The 23,605-nt window shown below is 42.6% G+C and overlaps 3 protein-coding genes across 3 annotated transcripts; 1 reads left to right on the top strand and 2 right to left on the bottom strand.

Moving 5' to 3' along the window:
- Window positions 1–1,559: 1,559 nt before the first annotated feature.
- LOC311318890 (olfactory receptor 52N5-like) lies at window positions 1,560–2,519 on the bottom strand (the record flags this gene model as incomplete). The annotated part of the gene is made up of 1 exon (XM_084450324.1): window positions 1,560–2,519. The coding sequence occupies one exon, from the start codon at window positions 2,517–2,519 to the stop codon at window positions 1,560–1,562; it is 960 nt and encodes a 319-aa protein (XP_084306450.1).
- Window positions 2,520–9,961: 7,442 nt separating this feature from the next.
- Window positions 9,962–10,921, bottom strand: LOC311318891 (olfactory receptor 52N4-like; the record flags this gene model as incomplete). The annotated part of the gene is made up of 1 exon (XM_084450325.1): window positions 9,962–10,921. The coding sequence occupies one exon, from the start codon at window positions 10,919–10,921 to the stop codon at window positions 9,962–9,964; it is 960 nt and encodes a 319-aa protein (XP_084306451.1).
- Window positions 10,922–20,773: 9,852 nt separating this feature from the next.
- Window positions 20,774–22,337, top strand: LOC311318892 (olfactory receptor 52K2-like; the record flags this gene model as incomplete). The annotated part of the gene is made up of 3 exons (XM_084450326.1): window positions 20,774–21,147; window positions 21,605–21,831; window positions 21,982–22,337. 3 exons carry the CDS (start codon window positions 20,774–20,776, stop codon window positions 22,335–22,337), a joined length of 957 nt encoding a protein of 318 aa, XP_084306452.1.
- Window positions 22,338–23,605: the final 1,268 nt, after the last annotated feature.

Consider the following 23,605-nt stretch of genomic DNA (forward strand, 5'->3'; position numbering starts at 1 on the left):
ACGGAAGTTAGATGATCTCAAACGTCCATTTCTGTGCGACTTTAAGATTTACAGCGTTGTGGCAATAGCTAACTATTTGTACTGTAAGGCTAGATAACATCCCTATGTGCCTCTCCCGTTTCATAATTGTTTCTATTTTTCATGTTAAACTGCGATGACCTTCTTTACATAAGTGAATGTTCTGTTTGTACTGTTCCGGCAGGGCTACACACACACTATCCTTCAGACCCATGTTGTAATGATTCACTTCACAGTATAGCTCACCCCAGTTAAACGAGAAAGAGAAAACACACCAGTGAGTTGCAAAATATACGTCTTTATTATCATGTAATGTACACAAAAAATGAAAGCATGAAAGCACGTTAGAAGTCAAATTTCACAGAGGGGGTACAATTTTGGATGGGGTGTTTCCAAACAAGGGGGGGTGGGAGGGACATAGAACGGACCTTGATGGCATCATTTCAATACTCTGGCCTGAAAAGCACATAGTTCAGATTATAAAATAGATAGATAACGTTACTCCATTAATCCCCACCGGGAAATTGTTGACAGAGTAAGATTTAGGCTTGGGTCCAAATATCCTTTAGCTTTAAAGTTTTAGATTTTGTGGGTGGTGCCAGTCTGCAGTTCAGTTGTTCAGCGCCCTGTTCTTGCTCTTCACACAGACCATGGCTAGTTCGTAGCTGGCTCGTAGTGCAGAGATAACATACTATAGCTTTAAGCATAGTACTGTACTGTATGTTATCTCCAAAAGTACAGCAATGTTAGGAATCAGCATCAAGGTAAATGAGGATTACATTTAACAGTACAGTATGTTGTTCAAACCCTATACACCCTGTCCTATGATTGAAACATTCATTAACACATTTCCAAACATTCCAAATCTTAATTTCCCCCAACTCCAACCCTCGTCACCATATTGTAGAGGAGAGCAGAAAAATGGCCCTTGCATATGTATAGCTTCATATATCCCATATACTGTACTGTATGTGATTTGGCTTAGAAGCATTTTTTTGTTATATTCTTATATATTTATTTACATCCAGACAGCAATCAATAAATGAAATGACAATAAAATAAATGTAAAAATCCGGAGGCTAATCTGTAGAAATTGCAGGACTGTAACAAGTCTGTCCAATCATTTAATTAATTTCAAGGTATGAATGGATGCCCGTCAGCCTACCTGCCTGCCTAGCGAGTGTCATTTGTTTTCCCCCAGTTTGGAGGAGCGGCTTTGGAGGGAGGCCTGAAGGGACGGTGGGGATTTTGTCGGTTGCATTTTTCAAAATCTAGCCTACTCTACCTACAATCGCCTACCTTTAAGACTGGCATTAACTTTTATGAAAAATAACTGTCACGACACTGATGTGATGAAGACTGTACCTACATTAGCATTGTAATCTCTATAAGCAGTGATAATGTATGTGCATTTCATTCATATTGGCTGATCTATTAGAGAAATGTATATGGATATTGCCCTTAGGTTGTTCGGCACACTATGACAGTGTCTGTGACCTTACAAAATAGGAGGTGCAACACATTTGCAAACATGCCAACTCTTAATGTCCTCCAGCTCCAACCCTCATCTTCTTATTGTCATTGTAAAAATTCTTAAAGATGATCTGCCTGATCTCTTTGCTCTGCAGGCCGTAGATGATTGGGTTGAGTCCAGGGGGAACCACATGAAACATTATGGCTGCCAGCTTCCTGTAGTTGGACCACTGAGGGAAACGGTGCAGGAAGATGATGGTGAAGCCACTCACTAGCATGATGACATAGACGGCCATGTGGGTGGTGCAGGTCTGCAGGGCTCGGCTGTTCAGCACTCTGTTCTTGCTCTTCACACACACCATGGTGATTCTCAGGTAGGTCAGAGTCACGCTCCCTATGGAGGAGCCCAGGAGTACCACAGTAAATGTGAGGCCATAGATGTTGTTGATGGCGATACTCTCACAGGAGAGCTTGAACAGTGAGGCGTTGTCACAGAATGGATTCAAAATGACCCTCCTGCAGCGGGGGAGCCGGATGGTGAGGCCGAGGAGGATCCCCACTAAGACTAAGGCCACCCCCCAGGCAGACGCACTCAGCTTGATCACCATTCTGTTGCTCATGATGGTGGCGTAGCGCAGGGGGTTGCAGATGGCCACATACCTGTCGAAGGCCATGATCATCAGTATGGTGTGAGAGGTGGTGGCAAACAGGTGGGCGCTGAATGCTTGTGTGACGCAGTCAATGTAGTATATATACCGATCTGCACTTGCTACGAAAATGTCACTCAGCAGTCGTGGCACAATGGCGGTGGCTCCAAAGGCATCATTTACAGGCATGTTGCAGAAAAGAATATACATGGGCTGGTGCAGGCTCCTCTCAGTAACGATCAGTATTAAGAGGCCGATGTTGGAGACCATGGTAAAGATGTAGATAAAGAGTAGGAGTATGAAGGCTGGGTAGGAGGACCGCTGGGTGACCTTCAACCCCTCTATTTGTAGCACATGGTGGCTGTATGTCTGGTTCTCCATGGGAGCTTCTCACTACCTGGGAGAAAGCAGAGCACATGGGGAGAATACTGTGTTGGAGCTGAGACATTTGGAGGTGTCAGTGAGGGTCACCAACAGAAACATTTGGCAAATGCATTGCAAGAGAATTTCTCCTGCAAGTAGTAATGGATTCTGTTGGACATCTGACATGTACACAACTCTGCAGGTGTTGTACCATTTTGCAATGAATACAGTTGCTTTAGCATAGCCTTATGACTATCCAATTCAATCCAATCCACTTTATTTCTATAGCAAATTTAAACAACACAAGGTTGCCAAAGTGCTGCACAACAGATTCAGTGTCAGACACTGTCAGACACTCTAAAAACTATAAAACACAAAACTGTTAAAATTAAATACACAGTGACTCAAGACAAAACAACACAGGAGCTCGAGACAATACAAACACAAAGACACGATTCACATACAGCTGTAGACATAGACAACACAAGAAGTGACAATAAAGCACATAGACAAGTAGAGCACGGCTCACACTGAATCAAAAAGCCAAAGAAAAGAGGTGGGACTTCAGGCGAGACTTGAATGTTTCAAGGGTGGGGGCTATTTTGGTGGGGATGGGGGACTAGCACACCTATTACATCATACCAAATATTCAAACATTCATGATATATGATAAATATAACATAAACATTGGCTTCCTGCAACAGAAGCATGTTTAGGACTAATTCTAGAATCCCACACTGCACCTACAGTACCATTGACAGAGATAGACCCGAAGACAAGTTCTTCTCTGTGTCTGCCTTACCTTTTCTGACACAGATCATCTCACGCCTGAGATGCCTTTTGAGAGCGGCACCTTTTATTTGGTTTAATGTTGTCTAGAACTCAGGGGGGGCGGGGGTTGTCAGGTCACCCCTGCTCTCTGAGGGACCAATGGTCACTAGGCAAAACTCAGTTAGTAACTAACTTAATCTGTTGTCAGTTGTTCTTTTATTGAAATCTTCCAATAGTCCATGAACCATGCCTGTGCAGAAGAGGTCTTCTCGGGTCTAAAATGTGGACCCGAAACCGAGATGGACCCGAGACATTCGTTCCGAGATCCGACCATTTTAAAAAATATGTATACCGAACCCGATTTTGTCCAAGAGAAGGAGTAGGACAGAGACCCGAGACCCGAGTCGGATCGGGTATTTTACGGATCCGACAGGCAGTAGTAGCAAGTAGCAGTAGCATTAATCGCTTAGGCTGTCACGGCTGTTGGCTTGCATGCTGTTGCATCACAGTTTGATGAAATTGCGATTTATCCTCTCAATCTTGACAGGATCAATCGCTGTTTTGTCAGGCTGTGATGTGACAGCATGGAAATGAAATGGCCGTAAATAAATAAGGCTACACAAAGCTGCCGCTAGGTTTGACCTCTATATTAATTTTCTTTCAGCTTATTTTTCACAAGGTAGTCTACCGGTGGTCGCGTCACGCCCGCTGTCTCACTGAATTTGTGTCATGCGTTTCTCTCGGGTATTACGCATAATGACAAACAGACCCGGGACCCGAGGTAATAGAATCCGATCCACCCGAACCCAATTGACCATAATAAAAGCGTGGAAATGTGGACCCAGACCCGTACGGGTCTTGGATTTACCCGACCTGTGAAGACCTCTACTGTGCAGCACTAATCGGCCACATTGCAAAGGAAATGCGCTGCAAGTTTGTCTCCAATGAGAAAGAAATTTAATAAAATAATTTAGCAGGCGCTTTACATTTGTCCAAAGTGACTTGCAATAATTGCATTTAACGTAAGTAGTCAGGGAGTGTACTACTACTTGCCAGAACTCACAACAATACAATAGGTGCTTAAAGGTCAATTTAACGAGTTAATTAGATTAATTAATTATGCAAACATTAACATGTTAATAAAAATTAAAGCAAATTAATTGCATTCATCGATTTCGATGGATTTCGATGGCACAATTGCCGCGTCATTGCCTGATTTAACATTACTGAAGCAACAACGTCACGCAAAAGCATTTATACCTTCATTTATACCTTCAAACAAACTTGAGGAGGCGGATAATCACTTCTAAACGGAAAGGTTACTTGACTGAGTTTGGAGACTACTGTAGTGGAAGAAGAGCCGCTTCCGGGTCACAGGTCTACACAGCAAAAAGTTGAGAAGCCTAGGGTTGCTTTGTAGCTCGTATTTCATTGATAGTGTTAGGTAGAAAAGGTTTGTTGATCAAAACAAATATGGGACACGGATTAATCTAAACATCTCTGGCTTTGTTGTCAATACAAATCAATGGATATAATAAGATAAATAAATCCCGATCGGAAGCATACTTTGTGCTGATGGTTTATGTCAGAACATCAATGGACACCAGTAACCACTCTGTGAGTTTCCTGTCTTTGAAAACGAGAGTTTATGGTGTTTTTGAGGGATTTTGGCTATGCACCTATGGATCCATTGAGTGTGTTAGCGGCGACAGGATATATCTCGAAAGTCCAACGCTGAACTAAACTTTGATATTGGCCATTGTATATGATCGTAAAGAACCTTATAACAAGGCTTATAATGCTAAATTCCAAACCTGTTCTTTAACAAGTGCACAGTGAACCTGTCGCCACCCACCCATGATGCATGTCGTCAGGATGTACAATTGTTGAATTAAAGTGGAGTGGACTTCACTAAAAAAGGAATTCTTATTCTAATGCATATTTGATGTATGAGAAGTCCAATCGCTGGTTTTCCAAAAACTCAATGTCTCCATCTAGTGGGCAAAAAAGTCCAGGCACCTGTATGGTCTAAAGTCTAATATAATGAATTTTGAAATAACATATCTAGCGCTACTAAACACCTCAAGCTCTGTTCTCTGCGGAAGTAGAAAGTACATGGTTTCCCAAATAATCTTGTACTATCCTATAATGAGACACCAAGCATAGTCTTTATGTAAAAATCCATCCATCCATTGTCATCCGCTTATCCGGGGCCAGGTCGCGGAGGCAGCAGTTCCAGAAGGGGCCCCCCGATATCCATTTCCCTAGTAACATCAACCAGCTCTGCCTGGGGGATCTTTAGCCACTCACAGGCCAGTGCGGAGATGTAATCCCGCCACCTGGTCCTGGGTCTACCCCGTGGCCTCCTCCCAGGTGGACATGCCTGGAACACGGAACACAACAGGGAGGCGCCCAGGAGGCATCCTCACTAGATGCCCAAACCACCTCAACTGACTCCTCTGACCTGATTTCTATGGGAGACACCAGCCACCCTCCTGAGAAAACTAATCTCAGCAATCTCCGCTTGTATCCTTGATCTCGTTCTTTCTGTCATGACCCATCCTTCATGACCATAGGTGAGACTAGGAATGAAGATACACCGGTAGATTGAGAGCTTTGCCTTTTGGCTCAGCTCCCTTTTCATCACAACAGTAAAATGGTAAAGCGATTGCAGAACTGCTCCAGCTGCTCCGATTCTCCAGCCAAACTTCCGCTCCATAGTCCCCTCACTCGTGAACAAGACCGCCAGATACTTAAACTCCTTCACTTGGACTCATTCCCTACCCAGAGAGGACAAGTCACCATCTTCCTGCTGAGTACCATGGCCTCAGATTCGGAGGTGTTGATTTTCATCCCAGACGCTTCACAATCGGCTGCGAACCGATCCAGAAACTGCTTGAGGTCACAGGCCAATGATGCGATCAGGACCACATCTGCAAAAAGCAGCAACGTGATCTCCAGCTCACCGAACTGCAAACCCGCCCCTCCACGGCTATGCCTCGATATCCTGTCCATTAAAATCACAAATAAGATTGTTGACAAAGCGCAGCCTTGATGGAGGCCAATCCCTACCGGAAATGAATCTTTAGAATGTTTCAAAAAAACAAGGTGTCCATCTGATATCTGATTTTAACTAAACAGTATATACATAAACATGCATATATGTTTATATTTATATATATATATATATATATATATATATAATGATGCCAGTCAGTCAACCAAGATTTTCTTTGGTTGATGACAGCCCTATTACTATCATATATATATATATATATATATATATATATATATATATAGTACCATACAATATATAATACCATACAATATTGTATTGTCTATTATGTATTATATTGTAATATGATGTTATGTTGTTTCTGTAGGTATTTCACGGGATACTTTCTGTTTGTGAATAATTCATTAAACATAATGAAGCAAGGGGAATGCCACTGAAAACTGAGGACCTTAACTGTTTCAGAATTATAATTATTTTCTTTCTTTTCAGATTAAACACATAAGCACCAAACGTCTGAAACATGGTCATAAATTATCATAATGCAAATGAATAAAACAAGGGGCACATGATGCAGTTTTTAAAATGTAAAATATATACAATACTAAGAATATTTGCTGTAGTAACAGTTTCTGTAATCCATAACAGAATGCAGGCAACCACCATGGCAACAGCAAAGAATGCACAGTATAATAGTAGTATATATCGACATAATTTCTTGTAGTTTTCATGATGGAAGCCAGACTCATTCACTCATTGCACACAACTTCACACTCTTCACATTGTTCTGTATTTGGGACAACCCTATTGTACCTTTTCTTATTCATCCTCTTCCGTCATGGGCAAAATTTCCACTGAGGACAAAATTGCTGTTTTTGTCCCCCTCACTTTTTACAGTCCAAAAACTAACATTACAAGTATGCGTGAAAAAGGAAGGAAAATACTTGGTCTACTCAGATCAACCAGGACCCTGGATTATACAATACTTTGTCAGGTCAAATAGGAGCCTGGATTATATTATATTTGGTCTGGGTATCAACCACAGCTAACTGACAATACTAATGACTCAGTACCACAGTATGGTAAACATAACAAGTAGCAGCATAGAAAAAACACTTTAAAAGAACAGTGGCTGGACAGCAATGTGTAAAGGTGCAATCAATGCAATCCAAAAAATTACATTCTACAACCTGTCTCGCTCCTAGGGATTGTTGGGTAAAGTACATTTAAATAATTTGCTTTATTCACTTCAGATGCCATATTGGTCAGTCTGACGTAATTGGTGGTACGGATGCGGAAGAGCCCGTCTGAATACACTATCGGGATTACAAACTCATCATTACCAGACTCCGATTGTTTTTCACTGCCGTTGTTTTTGGCAATACATGGAAGTGAATGAGCCATAGTTAGCCGTCAGCTGCATTCTCTTCCATGTATTTCCAAACGTGAAAACAACAGCAGTGAAAAGCAAGCGGAGTCTGGACCAATCTGGATAAGCGTTCAGATTTAGAAAGAAGAATCCCAAATTCAATTTAAACAACCAAAAAATAACCAAATAAATACCAAAGAATACCAAATAAATAACTATTTTCGACTTCGACTTCGAATGGCAGAGATGGCAGAGACAAGAGAATATTTCTGGTCCTTCCAGATCTAATACCAAAATATGTACAGTAACCACACACACACACACACACACACAAAATGTAGTTACGTATTTGGGTATTACATTCTTCCCACCATTATTTGCCTCATTAAAGTCGCACAGAAAAGAAAAAATCATTCTGTCCCATTTTGGTTCACATAATTGGTCATAGTGTTCACCTATTCAACGATGTATGCCCGAAAAATTACAAAATTCTACTTTTGTCGTAATCTTATATCAAAGTATATAATTTCTTACTTCCTGGAAAACGGTAGGTCACGTGCAATTACGACAACAGGTACCTTAGATTTTAGGCCAATAATCTCACGACATCCACCCGTCAATCAACGCTATCCTTCTATCAAATCTGTCTAAAGTTATACAAACCCGTCCACTTGTCAATGTTCCAATCAAATTCCTCAAAAAATTATGTCCCACCCTCATAACTTGTTTGCGTCGGAAATACGCCAAACTACGGAAGTTAGATGATCTCAAACGTCCATTTCTGTGCGACTTTAAGATTTACAGCGTTGTGGCAATAGCTAACTATTTGTACTGTAAGGCTAGATAACATCCCTATGTGCCTCTCCCGTTTCATAATTGTTTCTATTTTTCATGTTAAACTGCGATGACCTTCTTTACATAAGTTAATGTTCTGTTTGTACTGTTCCGGCAGGGCTACACACACACTATCCTTCAGACCCATGTTGTAATGATTCACTTCACAGTATAGCTCACCCCAGTTAAACGAGAAAGAGAAAACACACCAGTGAGTTGCAAAATATACGTCTTTATTATCATGTAATGTACACAAAGAATTAAAGCATGAAAGCACGTTAGAAGTCAAATTTCAGAGGGGGTACAATTTTGGATGGGGTGTTTCCAAACAAGGGGGGGTGGGAGGGACATAGAACGGACCTTGATGGCATCATTTCAATACTCTGGCCTGAAAAGCACATAGTTCAGATTATAAAATAGATAGATAACGTTACTCCATTAATCCCCACCGGGAAATTGTTGACAGAGTAAGATTTAGGCTTGGGTCCAAATATCCTTTAGCTTAAAATTTTTAGATTTTGTGGGTGGTGCCAGTCTGCAGTTCAGTTGTTCAGCGCCCTGTTCTTGCTCTTCACACAGACCATGGCTAGTTCGTAGCTGGCTTGTAGTGCAGAGATAACATACTATAGCTTTAAGCATAGTACTGTACTGTATGTTATCTCCAAAAGTACAGCAATGTTAGGAATCAGCATCAAGGTAAATGAGGATTACATTTAACAGTACAGTATGTTGTTCAAACCCTATACACCCTGTCCTATGATTGAAACATTCATTAACACATTTCCAAACATTCCAAATCTTAATTTCCCCCAACTCCAACCCTCGTCACCATATTGTAGAGGAGAGCAGAAAAATGGCCCTTGCATATGTATAGCTTCATATATCCCATATACTGCACTGTATGTGATTTGGCTTAGAAGCATTTTTTTGTTATATTCTTATATATTTATTTACATCCAGACAGCAATCAATAAATGAAATGACAATAAAATAAATGTAAAAATCCGGAGGCTAATCTGTAGAAATTGCAGGACTGTAACAAGTCTGTCCAATCATTTAATTAATTTCAAGGTATGAATGGATGCCCGTCAGCCTACCTGCCTGCCTAGCGAGTGTCATTTGTTTTCCCCCAGTTTGGAGGAGCGGCTTTGGAGGGAGGCCTGAAGGGACGGTGGGGATTTTGTCGGTTGCATTTTTCAAAATCTAGCCTACTCTACCTACAATCGCCTACCTTTAAGACTGGCATTAACTTTTATGAAAAATAACTGTCACGACACTGATGTGATGAAGACTGTACCTACATTAGCATTGTAATCTCTATAAGCAGTGATAATGTATGTGCATTTCATTCATATTGGCTGATCTATTAGAGAAATGTATATGGATATTGCCCTTAGGTTGTTCGGCACACTATGACAGTGTCTGTGACCTTACAAAATAGGAGGTGCAACACATTTGCAAACATGCCAACTCTTAATGTCCTCCAGCTCCAACCCTCATCTTCTTATTGTCATTGTAAAAATTCTTAAAGATGATCTGCCTGATCTCTTTGCTCTGCAGGCCGTAGATGATGGGGTTGAGTCCAGGGGGAACCACATGAAACATTATGGCTGCCAGCTTCCTGTAGTTGGACCACTGAGGGAAACGGTGCAGGAAGACGATGGTGAAGCCACTCACTAGCATGATGACATAGACGGCCATGTGGGTGGTGCAGGTCTGCAGGGCTCGGCTGTTCAGCACTCTGTTCTTGCTCTTCACACACACCATGGTGATTCTCAGGTAGGTCAGAGTCACGCTCCCTATGGAGGAGCCCAGGAGTACCACAGTAAATGTGAGGCCATAGATGTTGTTGATGGCGATGCTCTCACAGGAGAGCTTGAACAGTGAGGCGTTGTCACAGTATGGATTCATAATGACCCTCCTGCAGCGGGAGAGCCGGATGGTGAGGCCGAGGAGGATCCCCACTAAGACTAAGGCCACTCCCCAGGCAGACGCACTCAGCTTGATCACCATTCTGTTGCTCATGATGGTGGAGTAGCGCAGGGGGTTGCAGATGGCCACATACCTGTCGAAGGCCATGATCATCAGTATGGTGTGAGAGGTGGTGGCAAACAGGTGGGCGCTGAATGCTTGTGTGACGCAGTCAATGTAGTATATATACCGATCTGCACTTGCTACGAAAATGTCACTCAGCAGTCGTGGCACAATGGCGGTGGCTCCAAAGGCATCATTTACAGGCATGTTGCAGAAAAGAATATACATGGGCTGGTGCAGGCTCCTCTCAGTAACGATCAGTATTAAGAGGCCGATGTTGGAGACCATGGTAAAGATGTAGATAAAGAGTAGGAGTATGAAGGCTGGGTAGGAGGACCGCTGGGTGACCTTCAACCCCTCTATTTGTAGCACATGGTGGCTGTATGTCTGGTTCTCCATGGGAGCTTCTCACTACCTGGGAGAAAGCAGAGCACATGGGGAGAATACTGTGTTGGAGCTGAGACATTTGGAGGTGTCAGTGAGGGTCACCAACAGAAACATTTGGCAAATGCATTGCAAGAGAATTTCTCCTGCAAGTAGTAATGGATTCTGTTGGACATCTGACATGTACACAACTCTGCAGGTGTTGTACCATTTTGCAATGAATACAGTTGCTTTAGCATAGCCTTATGACTATCCAATTCAATCCAATCCACTTTATTTCTATAGCACATTTAAACAACACAAGGTTGCCAAAGTGCTGCACAACAGATAAAACACTGTCAGACACTCTAAAAACTATAAAACACAAAACTGTTAAAAGCAAATACACAGTGACTCAAGACAAAACAACACAGGAGCTCGAGACAATACAAACACAAAGACACGATTCACATACAGCTGTAGACATACACAACACAAGAAATGACAATAAAGCTCATAGACAAGTAGAGCACGGCTCACACTGAATCAAAAAGCCAAAGAAAAGAGGTGGGACTTCAGGCGAGACTTGAATGTTTCAAGGGTGGGGGCTATTTTGGTGGGGGTGGGGGACTAGCACACCTATTACATCATACCAAATATTCAAACATTCATGATATATGATAAATATAACATAAACATTGGTTTCCTGCAACAGAAGCATGTTTAGGACTAATTCTAGAATCTCACACTGCACCTACCATTGACAGAGATAGACCCGAAGAGAAGTTAGCTATTAGCTTTTCTGACACAGCTCATCACGCCTGAGACCAGACTTTTGAGAGCGGCACCTTTTATTTGGTTTAATGTTGTCTACAATTCGGGGGGGGGGGGGGGGGGGGGGGTGTTGTTAGGTCACCTCTGTCATAGCCCTCTGAGGGGCCAATGGTCACTAGGCAACACTCATCAGTTAGCAACTAACTTAATCTGTTGTAAGTTGGTCTTTTATTGAAATCTTCCAATAGTCCATGAACCATGCCTGTGCAGCACCGGTCACATTGCAAAGGAAATGCGCTGCAAGTTTGTCTCCAATGAGAAATAAATTTAATAAAATCTCAAAACCATTCACAGGTGTCTCTATAAAATCATCTTCATGACGTTACAGTTCAGTCATTTAGCAGGCACTTTTGTGCAAAGTGACTTGCGATAATTGCATTTAACGTAGGTAGTCAGGGAGTGTACTACTACTTGCCAGAACTCACAATACAATAGGTGCTTAAAGGACAGATTCAGAATTCAGCATTATAAGTAGGGCTATAAATTGAATGCGTTAATTAGATTAATTAATTATGCAAACATGAATGTGTTAAAAAAAATAAAAAATAAAGCTAATTAATTGCATTCATCGATTTCGTCCAGCTGTAGATGGCACAGTTGCCGCACCATTGCCTGATTTAACATTACTGAAGCAACAAACCTAATTTGGATGTGAATGACGAGGTATGCTACGTCACACAAAAGCATCTTTGCCTTCAAACAAACTCGAGGAGGCGGATAATCACTTCTAAACGGAAAGTTTACTTGACTGTTTGGAGCATGGATGTATTAATAGAACTGGATAGGGTCACTCCATTCACTGACTGCTCGAAAGAGTGAAGCCCTATTGAACCGCGCCATCTTTGAAAAAAACGTGTCACTGATACCTTTGACATGCACAGTCAAAGGTATCAATGACGCGTTCTTGTAGTCCACGAACAGATTGCGTTCATGGCTCTCCCCGCTCTGAGTTAGTGATGAAAAGCGGCATGCTTATTAATCTACTTTTGTCAAATATATCCGTTGGAAAACATATTTTTTTATCCAGGCATCTTAGTTTTAACAGTATAATTGTGACTGAACATGTTTTGTTTGGTAGTATGTGGTATTCATTCTGTTCACAACAACGTGATGTGCAGCCAGGCATGAAGTTTGCGGCTAACCCGCCAAGCTCGAAACAGAATGAATACCACCTACTAGCAAACAAAACACGTTCAGTCACAATTATACTGTTAAAACTAAGATGCCTGGATAATTTTTTTTTTTTTCCAACGGATGTATTTGATGAAAGTAGATGAATAAGCAAGCCGCTTTTCATCGCTAACTCAGAGCGGGGAGAGCAATCTGTTCGTGGACTACAAGAACGCGTCATCGATACCATTGATGTCAAAGGTATCAGTGACGCATTTTTTTCAAAGATGGCACGGTTCAATAGGGCTTCACTTTAGATTTCGAATCCTGGGGGCCTGGTTTGGAGACTACTGTAGAGGAAGAAGAGCAGCTTCCGGGTCACAGGTCTACACGGCAACAAGTCGAGAAGCATAGGGTTGCTTTGTAGCTCATATTTCATTGATAGTGTTAGGTAGAAATGTTTGTTGATCAAAACAAATATGGGACGTGGATGGATCTAAACATCTCTGGCTTTGTTGTTAATACAAATCAATGGATATAATATATGATCAATAAATCCCGATTGGGAGCATACTTTGTGCTGATTTTATGTCAGAACATCAATGTACACCAGTAACCACTCTGTGAGTTTCCCTGAATTCCCTGAAACGGTGCCTGATTTCGGTACCTAAGATGACTGAGAGCACGTGAAAACTGCAAGCACGAGAAAATGATAGCTGCGCGAGACCACAAACACGGGAGCGAGTTTTGGCAACGGATCACCTCAGGAATCTACAGTGTAGCTCCACTTCGCCCAAATAGATCGAGACTACGCTCGCTGCAATATTTGCGAATCCAAATGTAAAGCAGGCCAGGGTAATACCTTAACCTGAGGAAACACCTTGTGATGCATGGTATACACCTAAAAGCCGAAGAGTGTACTGTTTTCAAACCAGCTAGCTCAGCTGTAGCAGCCATTAGTTCAGCTAGTGGCAGCCGCAGCACCCCCAAAGCCAGCAGCAGTGACAGAAACACTGATGAAACGAGCCGCGAATCCACCCAATCGACATCTTCAGGTTATTAATAATAGCTAGCTAAGCTTACTAGGTAAATATAAGTTGTCGTTTGTTCGTAAGCTTTTTATTTATGTAAGCTTAGCTGGATCCACTAGTACTAGCTAGCTAACATTAGCTAGGCTAGATACTAGTTTTACGACCACTAGCAAGCTAACGTTAGTTTTAGGATACGTTATCATAATCATAGGCTCAGCTTGCAACACAAGTTATCATGTTTAATGTGAACTGTTAGCTAAATTTTTGTTTTATTCGTAGGACCACTAGCAAGGTAGCTATCTATCTAGAATTCATTTAGGATATGTTATCATAGTCATGGGCTCAGCTCGCGAGTCATCATCATATTTAACGTGAACTGGTGTTATTGGTAGATCGGCCGACTCGCCCTGCTGTTCCACGCTCAGCCCCCCCTCCCCTCGTGTCACAGTGAGAACGGCAGAGGTGACACCTTTCACCATGGCACAGAAGTCGGCTTTATCGAAGGAGCGGGTGGATGAGTGTCATAGGGCAGTGACAAACTTTGTTGTCAAAGGAATGTTCAGTGGAGGCTCCATGGTTTAGGTAAAACATAAATGAGGGATTATGTGTGTGATGTGATGGAAAGCTTAGTTAAGAGTAGCCTATAGAGTAGACTAATGATAATTAAAGCTACATGAGATAACTTGGCACTTTGGCAGCCCCTCTGGTCGTGAAAATCGGCACTGCGTTTTAAGAACCACACTTCCCATAATCCCCCACTCACTCGCTGTAATGATGGGAAAAAAATTATAACAAACGCGTGCCGCAGACTGGATTGGAAGATTGTAGCTACTTTCTGGAAGGATGGCTTCAATGCAGGTAAATGCCGGTCTTTCTTTTATGTGCATGTAGATTTCGTTTCGCGGGGTGAAGTGTTTGTTGTCTTCCTGATATTGTGACACGCAAAACGCGTCACTTCCGCTTCCACCACAAGATTTCCCACCAGTGTAGGCTACTAGCCAGTACACCGAAATACTAAAATAATAAATACACAGGGTCTCATGCAGTCTCATGTCATGAAAACTATTTTTGGGGTCTTGCTAAGGCCAATTCATAAACTAAAGGTCAATATTGAACTACAATAAAGTTCTCATTGAGCTTTAAAGTGTAGTTATTCTAATCTTAGTTAAGAGTATATAGTAAATTAATTATGATATTAAAAGTGTAGCTATTTCTATTGTCTTTTACTGACACATAGGAAGATGACAGGCACTTTGAACCAAAAATACCACCCCCCTTCCAGAGATCTAATTTCAAATACACTTATACCAGCCTGGTACAGTGTTGAGGAGGAGAAGGTGAAGGAGGAGCTGAGGGCAGTTGATTATGTTGCTGTGACCGCAGATGGATGGAGCAGTGTGGCACAAGATCATTACCTAACTGTCACTGTCCATTATATAATGGATTTGGAGCTGAGGGAGAAGGTTCTCCATACCTGGGCAGTTTACATCTCCCAGACAGCACCAGTGGTAGCAGAGGAGATAGACACCATTCTGGAGGAGTTTGGGGTGAAGGCTAATGCTGTGTTCACACCGGGCACAAATCTTTCCGGCCGTGCGGCGAGTTTACATAGAAAGTCAATACAATTCGCGCGAACTGGGCGGCAGGCGGCACGGGCGGCGCGAACCCGGCGGTGCGAATCACGCGAACCGCAGTGCGGCGGCCAGGATTCGCGAAAAGTAAAAAAAAAAAAAAAAAAAAAAGAACTTTTGGCGAATTCACCCCATCAATTGTGTTGCTGGATCCAGCGGTGAGATTCAGGCGAACTGGGCGGCCTGCCGCGCCCGGTCTGAAAACAACATAAGGTAGTTGCTGTCACAGTTGACAATGCTGCTAACATGGATGTGGCCATGAAGAGGATGCAGGTCTTGAAGATGGGGTGCTTTGTATACACCCTCAATGTTGCTGCGCAGAAGCTCTACTGTGTAGAGACCAGACGCCGAAACTATTGCTGCATTTCTGCTATGGTTGTAAAAGTGTCTAACCCTGGTTGACGTGTCCACCCAGGGTCCAGCAAACATAGCTCCTCCCCTTGTCAACATCTGGAGAGAGACTTGAGTCTCAGTGGGACAGCTGGGGTAATGACTCATCAGGTTACTGTCAAATGGCTGACAGAGACTCTAAATATCAATAGCGAGAACAAGAGTGAGTAAACAGAAAAGCACGGTTGATCTGCCCAGAGGGTTTTATGTTCCAAATAAAAATATTTAGTTTGTAGCTAAAGCAGGGCCCATGGAATATCCATGTCTATGCTTTGTGGCTTTTTCCAAACTATGTAACTCTTTGGAACTTACTTTAAACTCTTGGGACCCCTAATGATCACTCACAGCCTCAGTCCCCACGCCATACATCAGAGTATCACAGCCCTCTAAGCAACCAGAGAGCCTGTGAGTTCTAATGATTGTAATGTCTCACAAACACTCTTAGGGGAGATGAGTGTGTTATTAACCCCCTGTGAGTTGGCTTTAACCATACACTTATTAACAGTCTCTGATAGTAATTAACCATTTGGGAGCCAGACAATTAATGTTTATCAGACTTGAATAATAACACTAATGGGATAGGTGCTTTAATGATGCCTCTTGGGATCTGAAGTCCAACACCTCACAGTACAAGGCTCCTGATCTGGGGTTTTTACATGTTGACAGATGCTGTAGATGTTAACAAAAATGTTACAGGGCATAATCATTGCTTGGTCATAGGGTGTGGTATATATCCACTCTTAGGCTATAGAATAGATAATCTACTTCTCCCATTTCGTTTGAGGCGTATATTGGAGGTCAGTGGAAGTGCAATCAGAATCTAAAGCCCCATTCCTCCCATATGTCCTGTACTGTTTCCACATTCTGTATTTTTCATCTGTACACTGTGCAATGCTGACAATGTGCTGGCAAAGTAACATGCCAAGATGAGGTAAGTGGGCTAAAGAGTTCCCTGTCCTCTTCAACTGAGAGCTATCCCCTGACATTCTAACATCCCTTGAAACTACTAATTCAATTACACATGTCCCTACTGTATCTCTGGGTCATCTGCAACACCATAGAGGCCATAGGGCAGGGGTGTCAAACTCAAATACACAGTGGGCCAAAATTTAAAACTTGAACAAAGTCGCGGGCCAACATTGAACAAATGACAATTTTAATATGGACCCAAATAAGTTTTGCTTTAACATTGAATATGCACTTATCACTTTCGCTTTTGGTGCGCATCAATGGTGTGCACTAACATATGTGAATACGCCCTTAGACACAAGTGTTGGTGCTCCATCTGCTCAGTAGGGAAGCTTGTAAAACCCTGACTGTCCTACAGCTAGGCAGACAGACAGACAGGCAGGCAGGCAGGCAGACAGGCCGGCAAGAAGGCAGACAGGATTGAATGAACAGGAACAGAGCAAACACAGAGGCCGGCTAGGTCAACACAGGTGTCTCTATCACAGTGAGACGTTACATAACGTAAAGCTTCTGTTTTCTGCCTTTCTTTTCGCCATTTTTAAGAAGGGGTAACACGGTTACAGTTGTAGTATGAGATTGCTATGACTACTGTCACAGAAGAGAGGGCGTTTCTGGGTCCTGTCTTGATTGACGCGCCAAAACAACAGCAGAGCATTATGCGATTTGTAGTATTAGCGGTGAATGCGCTGTATAATACTGGCGGGCCAGTATAATTACACTGCGGGCCAAAATTGGCCCGCGGGCCAGAGTTTGACACCCCTGCCATAGGGACTGCTCACTCCCAGCAAGACCACACACACACACACAATGACAAACACAGATGTATGCATAAACATGCACACACACATTCACAGACGCACACACACACACACACACACACTGACCAAGCACAAAACTGCTATGCGGGAACACAAGTGATAGTGTTGATCATCACAAGACAAGGGCCCTGAATGGTGTAAAAGACACCAGATAGATTGAATACAATCATGCCACAATCCTGCCACTTTTATCACAGGAACACAAATCCTCGATTCCATTTTATGGCCTAAATACAGATCAATGTAATAACATTTTCCACTAAGCACCTCTGCACTGCCGGCCCTGATGGTAGGCTTCAGCTTAAACACTGACCCAGGTATTCTGGAATGCAGCAAGCACCAGCATTGTTCTGGCTTTGATAGTGATGTCCACAACATACAGTAGAAGACTTCATTATCAAGGAATATCTCTGAGTGAGATCCCTCTGCCAGCTCCAGGTTTTGATGGGTCCTCTTAGTGTGTCATGTCATGGATGGAGGCAATGAGGGTGCAAGAGAAGGAGTCGGTGGGTGAAGGTTAGACTGAACAGGTTGGGAGAACAGTACCTCCCCACTGTGTAGGTGGTTGGGGGAACAGCAACTCTGTTGTGAGTTCAGAGCTGGTATTCAAAAAAAAAAAGTATCTTACCACTAGGAGTACTCCTGAATTGCACTAAAAGTTCCTATCTAAGAGTTCCCTCTTAAAACATATTCACAAAGCTGCTAAGACTAACTTATATTAAGGAATTCGGAGAATTCTTAAGCTAAGAGTAAGGGCGGGGTTGATGTCGTTGCTATGGATGACGTGGTGTCTCATGAACAAGCTTACTCAGAATGCCCACAGCGATTGGCTGATAGGGGATGAGCCCCTGTCCCGTGCAAATACAGTACAGCCTACAGTATGTAGGCCTGCCATATTCAAATAAAGATTCCAAACTAGAAATACAGGCTGTCACTGATTAAAAATGAAACCAAGAATAATATACTCACTAGTCAATTACGTTCAGCTGACTGTTTGCCTCTTACATGTCTGCATCTCATTCATTCATAAAATCAGTAGATATGCATACTGTAGCAGCCTTTCAACGGACTAGGCTACATTATAATAACCATGGCTGATAATGACTTGTGTGATCTATACTGACACAAAATCAAAACTGGACGGAAGAACAGCTGTTCGCCTACTTGCCCAATTTGTGAATGAAGATATCATTGGAGTTGGGTCTTGGGATAACTTCCATAACTAAACAAATAAGTGTTGGAATATGCATGTGAATAAATGAAGTGCACAACACTGATGACTGTGAGAAGCGCTGGAATTATTTGCAGTTATAAAGGCATAATTGCAGAATTGACAAAGCAGCTGCCTCCGGTAGGATATTAGGCCAACTATAGCCGATAGACCACAATGTTTTATTCTCTATATCATTCAGTGTATTCAGGCTTACACAAATGAACATGGATCGCTAAACATGTCATTGCAATGCAGATTATTAACATGTAATCTATCATTTTAAATATTTAATGCATTTATGGGGAGTAGGCTATAGCACCCTGGGCTCTATCGCCTATTGCATTTATTATTTTGTGTAATTCTAGCCTATAGCCTACTGACAGATTTCAAATATTGTCATATGTAATACAACTGAGATATGTACATTGGTCTGCATGGATTTCCCCGTGGCCAAGTAACCTAGCATTGTCAGAATCTCAGCTTTTTTTCTGTTTGTTGGTGAAGTGACTGCTTCCCTCATTACAGTAGCTCTACTATGATCATAATACCCTCACGATTAAGGCTATCCCCTTTTCAAAAGCTCTGTATCATTTAATGTCTCCAAAATATTGACACGATTATGAAGTGGATTGCCAGGGGCAGGCATGTTGGATCACTTGTGAGTAGGTGTTCTTGTGTGACTAACTATCTATGTCTAAGTGACTTAGACGTTCTCTGCCTCTAACTTCTAGCTCTCAAACCCTTTGTGAAATACTCTTATCCCCAAAGCATAGGAGTCCTAAAATTATGAGTGACACGCCCATTGTTTTTAGGAGTTGCTCCTAAATTGGCGAGTTAGGACTAAGGTTGAAAAATTCTGGGGATATTGGGAATTAACAGGAATTTATGGGAATAAACTGGAAAACTTTTGGTTACTATCGTAACCCCAGTTGTCCCATAGGTGAGGCAGCAAACAAATATTTGTAAAGGACAGAATTTATTCCTATTAATTCCAATAAATTTCCAGTTTATTCCTGTTAATTCCTATTGGGAATGTTTGTGAATTGTGAATATTTCCCAGAATTTTGCATCCCTAGTTAGGACCAACTTTAAGCCTTAACATGTTTCGTGAATACCAGCCCTGGATGTCATGTAAAGAATGACGAGATGGGATGATGTCATATGATGGTGAGGAGGGCTGGTGGGATTGGTCCATGGTTGGGATAAAGCACAGTCCCCTCTCCAGCAGCCAGGGCATGATCTCCTCAGACAGGCAGAGGTCAGCAGCCTCCTGCATGTTTTACCCTGTATCGCTGTGCATGTGGCAAATAAAACAACCTTGAACAGTGACAGTGTTGATAGAGACAGAGACAGTTCCACTCATCACACCTGCAAGGCTGACAGCTAAAGAGAGAGGCATCCATTTTCCTCTTTACTGGGTCAGGTTTCAATGGAAGTGATTTCAAAAATGCACTGTATAAATTACTTTTTAAAGCATTGCATATTTTGTGTACAATTATAATGTGAATTTCAGATATGATGATATTATGTAGAGTAGGACATGACAGAGTATCTTTCACAGAAGAAGCTGCAACACTCAGATAAAATTATTCTAAAAGGGTTTTTCAGTTGTCTCTACACGGGAATCCTCTGAAAAGAGAAAGCAAGCCTTTGGTTTGTTCAACTCATTTGAAGAAGCAACAGCGAGCAATATCTTCCACAACAGACGGTATACAAGTGTAAGATGTGACCATGTTGCTATGATGTCATACAGTACGATACATAGATACAAAACCTGAACCTTTTTTCCTGCGAGTGTAGGTACCAGTGTACAGGTGCAACTGTCTCTCTGAAGTGTGTGTGCTTTGAGGAGACGCCTCCTCTGTGTGTTATACAGGGCTGTGCTGGTGAAGATGGAAAACGTGTCCTTTGTGCCCCTGAAGCAGCCTATCGTGTTTAAGCTGGAGGGATCTGATGTGCCACCGGGCCATGGTTTGCTTCTCTTCCTCCTGGCCCTGCTCAACTACATGGTGCTGCTGCTGGCCAATGGGGTGGTGGTGTGTGTTATCGCGGCTGACAGGGCGCTGCACAGGCCCATGTACGTGATGGTGTGTAACCTGGCAGCCTGTGATCTTCTGGGAGGCTCGGCTGTGCTGGTCCGCCTCATGATCCACTTCCTGACGGGGGAGCAGAGGATCCCCTACATGACTGCCATCACCCAGGCCTTCTCTGTGCACACCTACGGGGCAGCTGTACAAACCATACTGTCTGCCATGGCCTACGACAGGTAGCACACTCAAGCTGTGAACATCACAGACAATCATAAATGATAGAAATGTAAATTTTGTGAAATACATTAGATGCTACTGTACATAATCAATGAGAGCATAAATCAATGAATTTCATCTGATCCGGGATGCCCCCTCTAACGTTCATGCCAACATTATTGGTTATAGTGGGCCTATTTTGTCTATCGTCTCTTTTGGTTGAAAACCTCTTATCTCTAAAGTGGCAAGTTTTCAGGAAATTGAAAATAGCATTACAATTTCTCTGTTTTTGAGCTATTTTGAATCCATTCGTCATAGGGCTGTGAGGCATTCCGAAGTAGAGCATAGTCCCAGCTTTCAAGTTATAGGCTAGTCTAAACGAAAAGGTTATAAAACATCAATGCACTCTCACATTAAAGTTTGAGTCAGTGTCCTTCAGTGTCAGATAATGATCACACAGGTCTGCCTCTCCTGCAGGTACATGGCAGTCTGCCAGCCTCTGCGTTACCATGCCATCATGACCACGGGCAGGCTGGTTTTCTCCTGTGCCCTGGCCTGGGCTCTGGCCCTGCTCTGCATCGGGGTGCTGTTTGCCCTGAACGTGGGCACGCCCCTGTGTGGCACCACCATCAAACATGTCTACTGCAGCAACCGCTCCATCCTGCGGCTGGCCTGTGGGCCCACCCCCGTCAACAACATCTACGGTCAGTGTCCACAACCACACACGCACACTGGTTCAGGATTAGACAGAGACTTAGTAATGAATTTGTGTTTCTGAAATGTACATTCAACAGCATGTGAGGGTCATTTTTTTTATGTTATTGGATATTTTGTTGACTGTGTCTCTTATACAGGCCTGTGCATGTCATGGACCCTGAGCACCGGGACATTCCTGGTCATCGCCTTCTCCTACATGAAGATCCTGCAGGCATGCGTGAGCAGGTCCAGAGACGGAAATAGCCGCAGCAAAGCCGTGCAGACCTGCGCTACACACCTTGTGGTCTACGTGCTGTACGAGATCAACACTGTGATCATAATTCTAAGCCTGAGATTCAACACCGTCTCTCAGAACATCAAGAAGTTCTGCAGCATCCTGGTTGTTATTGTTCCTCCTGCCATCAACCCTATCATCTATGGCCTGGTCACCAAAGAGCTTCGTATGAGCATCATCAAATGGTTCACCACACCCAGACAGACAGGTGTCAGATAATGCATATAGTTCACTGTCTAGCCAGGCTGGTTGTACTGTATAACAGTCACAATCAAAGTCTAAAAATACACTTTGGCTTCAACGTTCATTATAGAGCATACCTCCTCATAAAAATGCTTGAATATATGTATAATACTGTATATTATGCTAGGATGTTGGATAGAAAGTGCCACTGTTTACTAATTTTCCATGCAATTTGTAATCTTGTCCACCATTCAGAACATGTAATCATCAAATTACTAAAATGTATCTAGTGATTTAATAGTTATAATAATAATAATAATAATAATAATAATTAAAAAAGGTATATTATGCATTGGCAGTGTTATCCATATTTTTATTGTGCACAATGTGGATTCATTCATGGATTACAAACTCATCATTACCAGACTTGTTTTTCACTGCCATAGTTTTCGCGTTTGGAAATACATGGAAGTGAATGAGCCATAGTTAGCCATCAGCTGCATTCACTTCCATGTATTTCCAAACATGAAAACAACGGCAGTGAAAACCAATCGGAGTCTGGTAATGATGAGTTTGTAACCCTGATAGTGTATTCAGCCTGTTATTTTGATTATTTTGGTTCTTGAAGTGGTGTTTTTATAGTGAACTTTTAACATTGGAGTCAACGGGCACTTCGGCATTCTTCCCACCAATTACGTCAGACTTGACCAATATGGCAGCTGCAGAGAATAAAGCAAATTGGTCGGCCAGATTAAGTTATGTCAATGATTGTAAAACGGGCCAGTTTTTCACACCACTACACGGTCCCGCCATATACTAGGTTTTGACCTGTCTTATTTATTTATAAAATAAAGGAAGACAGCACTTTCCCCTTCGACTACTAGTGAGTGAGGACTGAGGCACCTGGAGCAAGGTAAAACATTTTCAGGATCCAAGCCTGACGATTTCAGGCCTCGACCACCACAATCAGGTGCCGCAGTTGGACACGCTTTACGCCATGTATCCAAGACAGTGGCGTTGTGTCCAGGGGTGGAATAATTGAATGAAGCAGCAAATGTGTGCCTTTCCCAAGCCAATCAGGTGTGCCACAGTATAAAAAATATCTGGGTGTGAGAATTGTTATGTCGAGGCCACACGGGGCAACTCAGGCTCTTGAGATGAGTTCATGCGCAGTTCATCAGCACTGGCGTAGACAGTGTCCTTCTTCAGCATGTCCACGTATGTTATCTTCTGAGCACCATGTGTGGCTTCACCATGCTTGGGTTCAAGGCTTGAAGCGATGAGGTCAGGATAGCATATGCTAT

This window comes from Borostomias antarcticus (assembly GCF_949987555.1).
Source record: "Borostomias antarcticus genome assembly, chromosome: 15".
Classification (NCBI taxonomy): domain Eukaryota; kingdom Metazoa; phylum Chordata; class Actinopteri; order Stomiiformes; family Stomiidae; genus Borostomias; species Borostomias antarcticus.